Source organism: Oncorhynchus mykiss, chromosome 2 (genome assembly GCF_013265735.2).
Source record: "Oncorhynchus mykiss isolate Arlee chromosome 2, USDA_OmykA_1.1, whole genome shotgun sequence".
NCBI lineage: Eukaryota > Metazoa > Chordata > Actinopteri > Salmoniformes > Salmonidae > Oncorhynchus > Oncorhynchus mykiss.
Genome location: NC_048566.1, coordinates 332,501 through 348,166, shown reverse-complemented (window position 1 = coordinate 348,166; position 15,666 = coordinate 332,501). Strand labels below are relative to the sequence as shown.

The 15,666-nt window shown below is 44.0% G+C and overlaps 1 protein-coding gene across 1 annotated transcript in view; it reads right to left on the bottom strand.

Annotated features, from left to right (window-relative positions):
* The window catches only part of LOC110512917 (CUB and sushi domain-containing protein 3), a 523,013-nt gene that overhangs the window by 324,028 nt on the left and 183,319 nt on the right, over positions 1 to 15,666 (bottom strand). The window contains exons 18-19 of the mRNA XM_036934833.1: positions 11,130 to 11,317; positions 7,891 to 8,079 (exon numbers count right to left, since the gene is read on the bottom strand). Of these exons, the coding sequence (XP_036790728.1) occupies positions 7,891 to 8,079; positions 11,130 to 11,317 (377 nt within the window). The remainder of the gene's footprint in view (positions 1 to 7,890; positions 8,080 to 11,129; positions 11,318 to 15,666) is intronic.

Genomic DNA, 15,666 nt, shown 5'->3' with positions numbered 1-15,666 from the left:
GACAGGAGTTCTGTATTGGACGCCTTGATGTGAAGCTGTAGAGGGAAATTAGATATACTAGTGTACCAGTGGAGTCTATGTGTTCACCCTCAGTAAAAACATCTACCCTACTGCCTCCCTAACATTTACCCTACTGTCTCCCTGAGTCCACCCTCAGTAGCAACATCTACCCTACTGTCTCCCTAACATCTACCCTACTGTCTCCCTGTGTACACCCTCAGTAGCAACATCTACCCTACTGTCTCCCTGTGTCCACCCTCAGTAGCAACATCTACCCTACTGTCTCCCTAACATCTACCCTACTGTCTCCCTGTGTCCACCCTCAGTAACAACATCTACCCTACTGTCTCCCTAACATCTACCCTACTGTCTCCCTGTGTCCACCCTCAGTAACAACATCTACCCTACTGTCTCCTGTGTCCACCATCAGTAACAACATCTACCCTACTGTCTCCCTGTGTTCACCCTCAGTAGCAACATCTACCCTACTGTCTCCCTAACATCTACCCTACTGCCTCCCTGTGTCCACCCTCAGTAACAACATCTACCCTACTGTCTCCTGTGTCCACCCTCAGTAACAACATCTACCCTACCGTCTCCCTAACATCTACCCTACTGTCTCCCTGTGTCCACCCTCAGTAGCAACATCTATCCTACTGTCTCCCTAACATCTACCCTACTGCCTCCCTGTGTCCACCCTCAGTAGCAACATCTACCCTACTTTCTCCCTAACATCTACCCTACTGTCTCCATGTGTCCACCCTCAGTAACAACATCTACCCTACTGTCTCCCTAACATCTACCCTACTGTCTCCCTAACATCTACACTACTGTCTCCATGTGTTCACCCTCAGTAACAACATCTACTCTACTGTCTCCCTAACATCTACCCTACTGTCTCCCTAACATCTACACTACTGTCTCCCTGTGTTCACCCTCAGTAACATCTACCCAAATGTCTCCATGTGTTTACCCTCAGTAACAAAATCGACCCTGCTGTCTCCATGTGTCCATCCTCAGTAGCAACATCTACCCTGCTGTCTCCATGTGTCCATCCTCAGTAGCAACATCTACCCTGCTGTCTCCATGTGTCCATCCTCAGTAGCAACATCTACCCTACTGTCTCCCTAACATCTACCCTACTGTCTCCCTAACATCTACCCTACTGTCTCCCTGTGTCCACCCTAAGAAACAACATCTACCCTACTGTCTCCGTGTGTTCACCCTCAGTAACAACATCTACCCTACTGTCTCCCTAACATCTACCCTACCGACTCCCTAACATCTACCCTACTGTCTCCGTGTGTTCACCCTCAGTAACAACATCTACCCTACTGTCTCCCTAACATCTACCCTACTGTCTCCGTGTGTTCACCCTCAGTAGCAACATCTACCCTACTGTCTCCCTAACATCTACCCTACTGTCTCCGTGTGTTCACCCTCAGTAGCAACATCTACCCTACTGTCTCGGTGTGTCCACCCTCAGTAACAACATCTACCCTACTGTCTACCTAACATCTACACTACTGTCTCCATGTGTTCACCCTCAGTAGCAACATCTACCCTACTGTCTCCATAACATCTACCCTACTGTCTCCCTAACATCTACACTACTGTCTCCATGTGTTCACCCTCAGTAACAACATCTACCCTACTGTCTCCCTAACATCTACCCTACTGTCTCCCTAACATCTACCCTACTGTATCCATGTGTTCACCCTCAGTAGCAACATCTACCCTACTGTCTCCATAACATCTACCCTACTGTCTCCCTAACATCTACACTACTGTCTCCATGTGTTCACCCTCAGTAACAACATCTACCCTACTGTCTCCCTAACATCTACCCTACTGTCTCCGTGTGTTTACCCTCAGTAACAACATCTACCTTACTGTCTCCATGTGTTCATCCTCAGTAACAACATCTACCCTACTGTCTCCATGTGTCCACCGTCAGTAACAACATCTACCCTACTGTCTCCGTGTGTTCACCCTCAGTAGCAACATCTACCCTACTGTCTCCCTAACATCCACCCTACGGTCTCCATGTGTTCAGCCTCAGTAGCAACATCTACCCTACTGTCTCCATGTGTTCAACCTCAGTAACAACATCTACCCTACTGTCTCCATGTGTTCACCCTCAGTAGCAACATCTACCCTACTGTCTCCATGTGTTCACCCTCAGTAACAACATCTACCCTACTGTCTCCATGTGTTCACCCTCAGTAGCAACATCTACCCTACTGTCTCCCTAACTTCTACCCTAATGTCTCCATGTGTTCACCCTCACTAACAACATCTACCCTACTGTCTCCATGTGTTCACCCTCAGTAACAACCAATCTAACACCCTACCATCCTCCTAACCCCTTAACCCCTACCATCCTAACCTCTAAACTCTACTAACTAACCATGTCTATAATATTGTCCCAGTAGAGAGGTGAGTGACAGGAAGACTCTACTAACTAACCATGTCTATAATATTGTCCCAGTAGAGAGGTGAGTGACAGGAAGACTCTACTATCTAACCATGTCTATTATATTGTCCCAGTAGAGAGGTGAGTGACAGGAAGACTCTACTATCTAACCATGTCTATTATATTGTCCCAGTAGAGAGGTGAGTGACGAGAAGACTCTACTAACTAACTCTGTCTATTATATTGTCCCAGTAGAGAGGTGAGTGACGAGAAGACTCTACTATCTAACCATGTCTATTATATTGTCCCAGTAGAGAGGTGAGTGACGAGAAGACTCTACTATCTAACCATGTCTATTATATTGTCCCAGTAGAGAGGTGAGTGACAGGAAGACTCTACTATCTAACCATGTCTATTATATTGTCCCAGTAGAGAGGTGAGTGATTAGAAGACTCTACTAACTAACTCTGTCTATTATATTGTCCCAGTAGGGAGGTGAGTGACAGGAAGACTCTACTATCTAACCATGTCTATTATATTGTCCCAGTAGAGAGGTGAGTGATTAGAAGACTCTACTAACTAACTCTGTCTATTATATTGTCCCAGTAGGGAGGTGAGTGACAGGAAGACTCTACTATCTAACCATGTCTATTATATTGTCCCAGTAGGGAGGTGAGTGACAGGAAGACTCTACTATCTAACCATGTCTATTATATTGTCCCAGTAGGGAGGTGAGTGACAGGAAGACTCTACTATCTAACCATGTCTATTATATTGTCCCAGTAGGGAGGTGAGAGACAGGAAGACTCTACTATCTAACCATGTCTATTATATTGTCCCAGTAGAGAGGTGAGTGACAGGAAGACTCTACTATCTAAACATGTCTATTATATTGTCCCAGTAGGGAGGTGAGTGACAGGAAGACTCTACTATCTAACCATGTCTATTATATTGTCCCAGTAGGGAGGTGAGTGACAGGAAGACTCTACTATCTAACCATGTCTATTATATTGTCCCAGTAGGGAGGTGAGTGACAGGAAGACTCTACTATCTAACCATGTCTATTATATTGTCCCAGTAGAGAGGTGAGTGACAGGAAGACTCTACTATCTAACCATGTCTATTATATTGTCCCAGTAGGGAGGTGAGAGACAGGAAGACTCTACTAACTAACCATGTCTATTATATTGTCCCAGTAGAGAGGTGAGTGATTAGAAGACTCTACTATCTAACCATGTCTATTATATTGTCCCAGTAGGGAGGTGAGTGACAGGAAGACTCTACTATCTAACCATGTCTATTATATTGTCCCAGTAGAGAGGTGAGTGACAGGAAGACTCTACTATCTAACCATGTCTATTATATTGTCCCAGTAGGGAGGTGAGTGATTAGAAGACTCTACTATCTAACCATGTCTATTATATTGTCCCAGTAGGGAGGTGAGTGACAGGAAGATTCTACTAACTAACCATGTCTATAATATTGTCCCAGTAGAGAGGTGAGTGACAGGAAGACTCTACTATCTAACCATGTCTATTATATTGTCCCAGTAGGGAGGTGAGTGGCAGGAAGACTCTACTATCTAACCATGTCTATTATATTGTCCCAGTAGAGAGGTGAGTGACAGGAAGACTCTACTATCTAACCATGTCTATTATATTGTCCCAGTAGAGAGGTGAGTGACAGGAAGACTCTACTATCTAACCATGTCTATTATATTGTCCCAGTAGAGAGGTGAGTGACAGGAAGACTCTACTAACTAACTCTGTCTATTATATTGTCCCAGTAGGGAGGTGAGTGACAGGAAGACTCTACTATCTAACCATGTCTATAATATTGTCCCAGTAGAGAGGTGAGTGATTAGAAGACTCTACTATCTAACCATGTCTATTATATTGTCCCAGTAGGGAGGTGAGAGACAGGAAGACTCTACTATCTAACCATGTCTATTATATTGTCCCAGTAGAGAGGTGAGAGACAGGAAGACTCTACTAACTAACCATGTCTATTATATTGTCCCAGTAGAGAGGTGAGTGACAGGAAGACTCTACTATCTAACCATGTCTATTATATTGTCCCAGTAGAGAGGTGAGTGACAGGAAGACTCTACTATCTAACCATGTCTATTATATTGTCCCAGTAGGGAGGTGAGTGACAGGAAGACTCTACTATCTAACCATGTCTATTATATTGTCCCAGTAGAGAGGTGAGTGACAGGAAGACTCTACTGTCTAACCATGTCTATTATATTGTCCCAGTAGGGAGGTGAGAGACAGGAAGACTCTACTATCTAACCATGTCTATTATATTGTCCCAGTAGAGAGGTGAGTGACAGGAAGACTCTACTAACTAACCATGTCTATTATATTGTCCCAGTAGGGAGGTGAGTGACAGGAAGACTCTACTATCTAACCATGTCTATTATATTGTCCCAGTAGGGAGGTGAGTGATTAGAAGACTCTACTATCTAACCATGCCTATTATATTGTCCCAGTAGAGAGGTGAGTGACAGGAAGACTCTACTATCTAACCATGTCTATTATATTGTCCCAGTAGGGAGGTGAGAGACAGGAAGACTCTACTAACTAACCATGTCTATTATATTGTCCCAGTAGAGAGGTGAGTGACAGGAAGACTCTACTATCTAACCATGTCTATTATATTGTCCCAGTAGGGAGGTGAGAGACAGGAAGACTCTACTATCTAACCATGTCTATTATATTGTCCCAGTAGAGAGGTGAGAGACAGGAAGACTCTACTAACTAACCATGTCTATTATATTGTCCCAGTAGGGAGGTGAGTGACAGGAAGACTCTACTATCTAACCATGTCTATTATATTGTCCCAGTAGAGAGGTGAGTGACAGGAAGACTCTACTATCTAACCATGTCTATTATATTGTCCCAGTAGAGAGGTGAGTGATTAGAAGACTCTACTATCTAACCATGTCTATTATATTGTCCCAGTAGGGAGGTGAGTGACAGGAAGACTCTACTATCTAACCATGTCTATTATATTGTCCCAGTAGGGAGGTGAGTGACAGGAAGACTCTACTATCTAACCATGTCTATTATATTGTCCCAGTAGGGAGGTGAGTGACAGGAAGACTCTACTATCTAACCATGTCTATTATATTGTCCCAGTAGGGAGGTGAGTGGCAGGAAGACTCTGTCTCTATATCATGTATTAATTTGATGTAAAGTGTAGTGGGCCTTATAGATAATACAGTATAACGTGTGTTAGTATATCAAAGCCCTATGACTCCTGCCAATCTCCTCTCTCCAGTACATCGTCCCTGTACAGGTGTGGTGACTGGGACGATCTACCGAATACTCCACTGAAATATTTAAAACGTTCCATGGTGCATTTCGGGAACAAAAGTGATTGTTTATTAATTCAAGGACACAAGTATAGCATCATCGGGAATACTGCTAGGGTGTGACATTAAAATTGAATCCCTGCCCAGTAGGTGTTGGATGAACCGTATAAATACCCTTAAACCCTGCGCCCAGATCTGTATGTGCAGCACATTGGTCTGAATATGGTTGTCGTGCCGTGCTGGAGAGAAGGTTACGTGTTTGGCATTCAAAGGAACAAACACAGCAGAGAGGAGTTGGCTGGAGCACATCAGGATGAGATCGGGCTAGCTTCACTGAGGTGACACGTCCAGATGAGACCGGGCTAGCTTCACTGAGATGACACATCCAGATAAGACCAGGCTAGCTTCATTGAGATGACACATCCAGATGGGACCAGGCTAGCTTCACTGAGATGACACATCCAAATGAGACCAGGCTAGCTTCACTGAGATGACACATCCAGATGGGACCAGGCTAGCTTCATTGAGATGACACATCCAGATGGGACCAGGCTAGCTTCACTGAGATGACACATCCAAATGAGACCAGGCTAGCTTCACTGAGATGACACATCCAGATGGGACCAGGCTAGCTTCACTGAGATGACACATCCAGATGGGACCAGGCTAGCTTCATTGAGATGACACATCCAGATGAGACCAGGCTAGCTTCACTGAGATGACACATCCAAATGAGACCAGGCTAGCTTCATTAAGATGACACATCCAGATGAGACCGGGCTAGCTTCATTGAGATGACACATCCAGATGAGACCAGGCTAGCTTCATTGAGATGACACATCCAGATGGGACCAGGCTAGCTTCATTGAGATGACACATCCAGATGAGACCGGGCTAGCTTCATTGAGATGACAGGCTGGTCTACCAGTTGAACTGGTACCAATACAGACCACTGCTAGTGTGGTCTACCAGTTGAACTGGTACCAAAACAGACCACTGCTAGTGTGGTCTACCAGTTGAACTGGTAACAATACAGACCACTGCTAGTGTGGTCTACCAGTTGAACTGGTAACAATACAGACCACTGCTAGTGTGGTCTACCAGTTGAACTGGTACCAATACAGACCACTGCTAGTGTGGTCTCCCAGTTGAACTGGTACCAATACAGACCACTGCTAGTGTGGTCTACCAGTTGAACTGGTACCAAAACAGACCACTGCTAGTGTGATCTACCAGTTGAAGTGCTGTGTACCAATACAGACCACTGCTAGTGTGGTCTACCAGTTGAACTGGTACCAATACAGACCACTGCTAGTGTGGTCTCCCAGTTGAACTGGTACCAATACAGACCACTGCTAGTGTGGTCTACCAGTTGAACTGGTACCAAAACAGACCACTGCTAGTGTGATCTACCAGTTGAAGTGCTGTGTACCAATACAGACCACTGCTAGTGTGGTCTACCAGTTGAAGTGCTGTGTACCAATACAGACCACTGCTAGTGTGGTCTACCAGTTGAACTGCTGTGTACCAATACAGCCCACTGCTATTTCAGCACACTATCTTAATTTTCTCTATCCTATACAATAAACACAAATATGTAAGGAGTGGGATGACAACAAAAATATTATTTTCTCTTTAGTTATATACCATCACATGTGAAAAGGTACGAACGAGTTGGTTGAACCGTATGAATACTATTATATGAACCCTGTTCAAAGATTTGTCTGTTATTCGGCTAACCATTCTGACAAAGTTGGCTAGAGCAGGTGTTGGCTAGAGCAGGTGTTGGCTAGAGCAGGTGTTGGCTAGAGCAGGTGTTGGCTAAATCAGGGCCTGATTTAGACCTGGAACACCAGGTGGGGTGATTCCCCTCTAATCAGGGCCTGATTTAGACCTGGAACACCAGGTGGGGTGATTCCCCTCTAATCAGGGCCTGATTTAGACCTGGAACACCAGGTGGGGTGATTCCCCTCTAATCAGGGCCTGATTTAGACCTGGAACACCAGGTGGGGTGATTCCCCTCTAATCAGGGCCTGATTTAGACCTGGGACACCAGGTGGGTGATATTAATGATTAGGTATAACAGAAAAGCAGCAGTCGTCCGGACCTTGTAGGGGTCAGATTGTAAATCCCCCTGTTATAGAGGCTAACATACCGTCACATGTGGGCAGAGGATGACTCCACCAGTGGTTCTTCCCACAGACCAGCGGTTCCTCATGACTGAGCCGGTATCCCTGGTCGCACTGGAACGACACCGTGGACCCGATGGCCAGGTCATGGCCGTACCGCACGCCGTTCACCGGGATCCCAGGGTCCATGCATGATGATGTGTCCAACGTCACAACTGGTAGGAGCCAAGGTTAAAAAATGAATGATTATTTATACTTTAGGGCCTGTCCAGGTTCATGTGTTAATAACGCTTTAACTTTAGCAAAGGTATTTGTTTCCTCACGGACCGTTTTGAGCGCAACACACAACATGCTCTTTGCTCTGCTGTGCTCTTGGTATTAGCTCAGTGGGCAGCTCAGTTGGCAGTTTTAAGGAAAACTTACAGAAAGTTAAACTATAAACACATTTCCAGGCATTTCTTTAGATTACAGCAACAAAAAAAAAAGAATTTGCACTGAAGTAGCTAGCCATTTATGCTAATGTTAGCTAGCTATTTATGCTAATGTTAGCTAGCTATCTATTTATCCTAATGTTAGCTAGCTAGCTATGTATGCTAATGTTAGCTAGCTAGCTATTTATGCTAATGTTAGCTAGCTAGCTATTTATGCTAATGTTAGCTAGCTATTTATGCTAATGTTAGCTAGCTAGCTAGTTATGCTAATGTTAGCTAGCTAGCTAACTAACTAATCAAATGAGAATGTTTAGATTGCACACTCTGGTTTCCCACATTGATTTTAATCAGAACACAACTTCCATTCCATTTAGCTATTGTCTTTGTTGTAGTTCTCAGGTCAAAAGATTTAGGGGCAGTGCAGTTAAAAATGTTTGTTTGTTTTTTTATATATTATTTTCACAAGTTATAAGTTTAAGAAAATGCACATCAATGTAAGTACAAAAATGTTACCATATCCCAACCACCCTCCTTCCACATAACACATCCACTACCCCAAACTCTCCCTACCTCATCTGACTCTGGGTCAGTAGATAAAGGGCCTCATCTGACTCTGGGTCAGTAGATAAAGGGCCTCATTTGACTCTGGGTCAGTAGATAAAGGGCCTCATCTGACTCTGGGTCAGTAGATAAAGGGCCTCATTTGACTCTGGGTCAGTAGATAAAGGGCCTCATCTGACTCTGGCTCAGTAGATAAAGGGCTTCATCTGACTCTGGGTCAGTAGATAAAGGGCTTCATCTGACTCTGGGTCAGTAGATAAAGGGCTTCATCTGACTCTGGGTCAGTAGATAAAGGGCTTCATCTGACTCTGGGTCAGTAGTAAAGGACCTCATCTGACTCTGGGTCAGTAGATAAAGGGCCTCATCTGACTCTGGGTCAGTAGCTAAAGGACCTCATCTGACTCTGGGTCAGTAGATAAAGGACCTCATCTGACTCTGGGTCAGTAGATAAAGAGCCTCATCTGACTCTGGGTCAGTAGATAAAGGGCTTCACCTGACTCTGGGTCAGTAGATAAAGAGCCTCATCTGACTCTGGGTCAGTAGATAAAGGGCTTCACCTGACTCTGGGTCAGTAGATAAAGGACCTCATCTGACTCTGGGTCAGTAGATAAAGAGCCTCATCTGACTCTGGGTCAGTAGATAAAGGGCCTCATCTGACTCTGGGTCAGTAGATAAAGGACCTCATCTGACTCTGGGTCAGTAGATAAAGAGCCTCATCTGACTCTGGGTCAGTAGATAAAGAGCCTCATCTGACTCTGGGTCAGTAGATAAAGGGCCTCATCTGACTCTGGGTCAGTAGATAAAGGACCTCATCTGACTCTGGGTCAGTAGATAAAGAGCCTCATCTGACTCTGGGTCAGTAGATAAAGAGCCTCATCTGACTCTGAGTCAGTAGATAAATAGAAGTATAACTGTAAACATCTTGAATTAGAGTCAACATTTCAACAATTTCATTTTTTTTTAATTAATCACGATTAACTACAGAAAATCATGCGATTTAATTGTGATTCATTATTTTAATCATTTGACAGCCCTAATTTACATATTCATAGAATCCTACAATAGTTCCAGTTTGGGACAGGATTAATAAATTCCCATAAATGTTCCGTACAGAAAGAAGCAACGGCTGTCACGTCTACTCCTGCTGCCCCTCTCTGGCGCTCGTTATCGACAGTTTTCTCATTACTACGCACACCTGTCACCATCGTTATGCGCACCTGCGCCTCATGAGACTCACCTGGACTCATCGCATTCCTGATTACCATCCCCTGATATCTGTCACTCCCTTTGGTTCTTTCCTCGGGCGTTATTGATTCTGTCGAACGTCCTCACGCTGCTCGTGTTTCTTGTTTTGTTCCTAGTTAGTTTATTTATTAAATTCACTCCCTCGCTTCTCGTTTATTAGCGTACACGTTACAATAGCAGTGTATCGAGCTAACTACGGGGTCCCACAAATCATTTTATGGTGGAGAAAATGTCACTCATTCTCTTCATTTTAGCAGCTGAAATGCTTTCCAGAGGAAATACAGGAAGTCAGGAAGTCAGTTTATTCTACAGGAAGTCAGGAAGTCAGTTTATTCTACAGGAAGTTGGGAAGTCAGTTTATTCTACAGGAAGTTGGGAAATCAGTATATTCTACAGGAAGTTGGGAAATCAGTTTATTCTACAGGAAGTTGGGAAATCAGTATATTCTATAGGAAGTTGGGAAATCAGTTTATTCTACAGGAAGTTGGGAAATCAGTTTATTCTACAGGAAGTCAGGAAATCAGTATATTCTACAGGAAGTTGGGAAATCAGTTTATTCTACAGGAAGTTGGGAAATCAGTTTATTCTACAGGAAGTCAGGAAATCAGTTTATTCTACAGGAAGTTGGGAAATCAGTTTATTCTACAGGAAGTCGGGAAATCAGTTTATTCTACACTCTACGACACAGATATAACTCAGGCTACCTATTGCACATCATAAGTAGGGCCCGTCGTGGCACTAATCTTACTGATCAGAGCTGTGTGTATGTTTGCTGCTTGATAAGAAGGAATCCAGAACAGTCTCATAGGGTCTCATTAAGAGTTGAGACAAGACTGTACGTCCACAACTCAGACTTTCACATAAATCATTCATTGAACTTCAATAAAACTCAAGATAATGGGTTTGGAAATAGAGCTTGTTGTTGTCTCAACTTATTTTCATTAATTGATATCAATGGGAGACTTGTACCATATATGTGTTTGTCAGAACACCGGCCACAAAAAAAAACCATCTTGTTATTATCTCACTCTCGTAGAAGATCTTGAAGCCGCTGTTGGATCTGCTGTTGTCGGTGGTGAAGAGGAGGTAGATGAAGTTACTACTGCTGAACAGGAACTGTGGGACCTGGGTCCCGTTGAACGAGCCAATCAGAGGCGAGAGCAGGTTGGGACCATCATGCAACTCCAGGAAGTCATAGCTGAGCTCCGTCTGGAACCTGATACACAGGGAAAGAGAAGAGATGGAAGGGAAGAGAATGGAGAGGAGAGGAGAGGAGAAAGGGAAGAGGAGAGGAGAGGAGAGGAGAGGAGAGGAGAGGAGAGGAGAGGAGAGGAGAGGAGAGGAGAGGAGAGGAGAGGAGAGGAGAGGAGAGGAAGGTACAGGTATCATGGTTTGTGTGCAGGTATAAGTCTGATTTGTCGGTTTGAAACCGTAAGCAGTTCATTCTTTCTTTCTTTCTTTAATTAATTAATTCCTCCATCCCATCCATCCACCCCTCTACCCAATCATCGGTTCTTATGGCCGTTGTACATCCACCCGCCCACCCATCCATCCATCCATCCATCCATCCATCCATCCATCCATCCATCTATCCATCCATCCACCCATCCATCCATCTATCCATCCATCCACCCATCCATCCATCTATCCATCTATCCTGACCAGAAATGCTTCACACACCAATTGCCTCCAATAATTTTTCGTGGTTTAGATCTCATCATTTTTAAATATTTTTATACTTATTTTATTTAACCTTTAATTTAATTAGGACATTTAATTGGACAGGACATATATCTGCTTTGGCCATTCAGGCCTTCCAGTCCTCTATAGTATAAAACAGATGATATCAGCCAACCCAGAGCTCTACATCCCTCCAGTCCTCTATAGTATAAAACAGATGACATCAGCCAACCCAGAGCTCTACATCCCTCCAGTCCTCTACAGTATAAAACAGATGACATCAGAGCTCTACATCCCTCCAGTCCTCTACAGTATAAAACAGATGACATCAGAGCTCTACATCCCTCCAGTCCTCTACAGTATAAAACAGATGACATCAGAGCTCTACATCCCTCCAGACCTCTACAGTATAAAACACATGACATCAGAGCTCTACATCCCTCCAGTCCTCTACAGTATAAAACAGATGACATCAGAGCTCTACATCCCTCCAGTCCTCTACAGTATAAAACAGATGACATCAGAGCTCTACATCCCTCCAGTCCTCTACAGTATAAAACAGATGACATCAGAGCTCTACATCCCTCCAGTCCTCTACAGTATAAAACAGATGACATCAGAGCTCTACATCCCTCCAGTCCTCTACAGTATAAAACAGATGATATCAGAGCTCTACATCCCTCCAGTCCTCTACAGTATAAAACACATGACATCAGAGCTCTACATCCCTCCAGTCCTCTACAGTATAAAACAGATGACATCAGAGCTCTACATCCCTCCAGTCCTCTACAGTATAAAACAGATGACATCAGAGCTCTACATCCCTCCAGTCCTCTACAGTATAAAACAGATGACATCAGAGCTCTACATCCCTCCAGTCCTCTACAGTATAAAACAGATGACATCAGAGCTCTACATCCCTCCAGTCCTCTACAGTATAAAACAGATGACATCAGAGCTCTACATCCCTCCAGTCCTCTACAGTATAAAACACATGACATCAGAGCTCTACATCCCTCCAGTCCTCTACAGTATAAAACAGATGACATCAGAGCTCTACATCCCTCCAGTCCTCTACAGTATAAAACAGATGACATCAGAGCTCTACATCCCTCCAGTCCTCTACAGTATAAAACAGATGACATCAGAGCTCTACATCCCTCCAGTCCTCTACAGTATAAAACACATGACATCAGAGCTCTACATCCCTCCAGTCCTCTACAGTATAAAACAGATGACATCAGCCGGCCCAGAGCTCTACATCCCTCCAGTCCTCTACAGTATAAAACAGATGACATCAGCCAGCCCAGAGCTCTACATCCCTCCAGTCCTCTACAGTATAAAACACATGACATCAGAGCTCTACATCCCTCCAGTCCTCTACAGTATAAAACACATGACATCAGAGCTCTACATCCCTCCAGACCTCTACAGTATAAAACAGATGACATCAGAGCTCTACATCCCTCCAGTCCTCTACAGTATAAAACAGATGACATCAGCCAGCCCAGAGCTCTACATCCCTCCAGTCCTCTACAGTATAAAACAGATGACATCAGAGCTCTACATCCCTCCAGACCTCTACAGTATAAAACAGATGATATCAGAGCTCTACATCCCTCCAGTCCTCTACAGTATAAAACACATGACATCAGAGCTCTACATCCCTCCAGTCCTCTACAGTATAAAACAGATGACATCAGAGCTCTACATCCCTCCAGTCCTCTACAGTATAAAACACATGACATCAGAGCTCTACATCCCTCCAGTCCTCTACAGTATAAAACACATGACATCAGAGCTCTACATCCCTCCAGTCCTCTACAGTATAAAACAGATGACATCAGAGCTCTACATCCCTCCAGTCCTCTACAGTATAAAACACATGACATCAGAGCTCTACATCCCTCCAGTCCTCTACAGTATAAAACACATGACATCAGAGCTCTACATCCCTCCAGTCCTCTACAGTATAAAACAGATGACATCAGAGCTCTACATCCCTCCAGTCCTCTACAGTATAAAACAGATGACATCAGAGTACATCCCTCCAGTCCTCTACAGTATAAAACAGATGACATCAGAGTACATCCCTCCAGTCCTCTACAGTATAAAACACATGACATCAGAGCTCTACATCTCTCCAGTCCTCAACAGTATAAAACAGATGACATCAGAGCTCTACATCCCTCCAGTCCTCTACAGTATAAAACAGATGACATCAGAGCTCTACATCCCTCCAGTCCTCTACAGTATAAAACACATGACATCAGAGCTCTACATCCCTCCAGTCCTCTACAGTATAAAACAGATGACATCAGAGCTCTACATCCCTCCAGTCCTCTACAGTATAAAACAGATGACATCAGAGCTCTACATCCCTCCAGTCCTCTACAGTATAAAACAGATGACATCAGAGCTCTACATCCCTCCAGTCCTCTACAGTATAAAACAGATGACATCAGAGCTCTACATCCCTCCAGACCTCTACAGTATAAAACAGATGACATCAGAGCTCTACATCCCTCCAGACCTCTACAGTATAAAACAGATGACATCAGAGCTCTACATCCCTCCAGTCCTCTACAGTATAAAACAGATGACATCAGAGCTCTACATCCCTCCAGTCCTCTACAGTATAAAACAGATGATATCAGAGCTCTACATCCCTCCAGTCCTCTACAGTATAAAACAGATGACATCAGAGCTCTACATCCCTCCAGTCCTCTACAGTATAAAACACATGACATCAGAGCTCTACATCCCTCCAGTCCTCTACAGTATAAAACAGATGACATCAGAGTACATCCCTCCAGTCCTCTACAGTATATAACACATGACATCAGAGCTCTACATCCCTCCAGACCTCTACAGTATATAACACATGACATCAGAGCTCTACATCCCTCCAGTCCTCTACAGTATATAACAGATGATATCAGAGCTCTACATCCCTCCAGTCCTCTACAGTATAAAACAGATGATATCAGAGCTCTACATCCCTCCAGTCCTCTACAGTATAAAACAGATGATATCAGAGCTCTACATCCCTCCAGTCCTCTACAGTATAAAACAGATGATATCAGAGCTCTACATCCCTCCAGTCCTCTACAGTATAAAACAGATGACATCAGAGTACATCCCTCCAGTCCTCTACAGTATAAAACAGATGACATCAGAGTACATCCCTCCAGTCCTCTACAGTATATAACACATGACATCAGAGCTCTACATCCCTCCAGTCCTCTACAGTATAAAACACATGACATCAGAGCTCTACATCCCTCCAGTCCTCTACAGTATAAAACAGATGACATCAGAGCTCTACATCCCTCCAGTCCTCTACAGTATAAAACAGATGACATCAGAGCTCTACATCCCTCCAGACCTCTACAGTATAAAACAGATGACATCAGAGCTCTACATCCCTCCAGACCTCTACAGTATAAAACAGATGACATCAGAGCTCTACATCCCTCCAGTCCTCTACAGTATAAAACAGATGACATCAGAGCTCTACATCCCTCCAGTCCTCTACAGTATAAAACAGATGATATCAGAGCTCTACATCCCTCCAGTCCTCTACAGTATAAAACAGATGACATCAGAGCTCTACATCCCTCCAGTCCTCTACAGTATAAAACACATGACATCAGAGCTCTACATCCCTCCAGTCCTCTACAGTATAAAACAGATGACATCAGAGTACATCCCTCCAGTCCTCTACAGTATATAACACATGACATCAGAGCTCTACATCCCTCCAGACCTCTACAGTATATAACACATGACATCAGAGCTCTACATCCCTCCAGTCCTCTACAGTATAAAACAGATGATATCAGAGCTCTACATCCCTCCAGTCCTCTACAGTATAAAACAGAT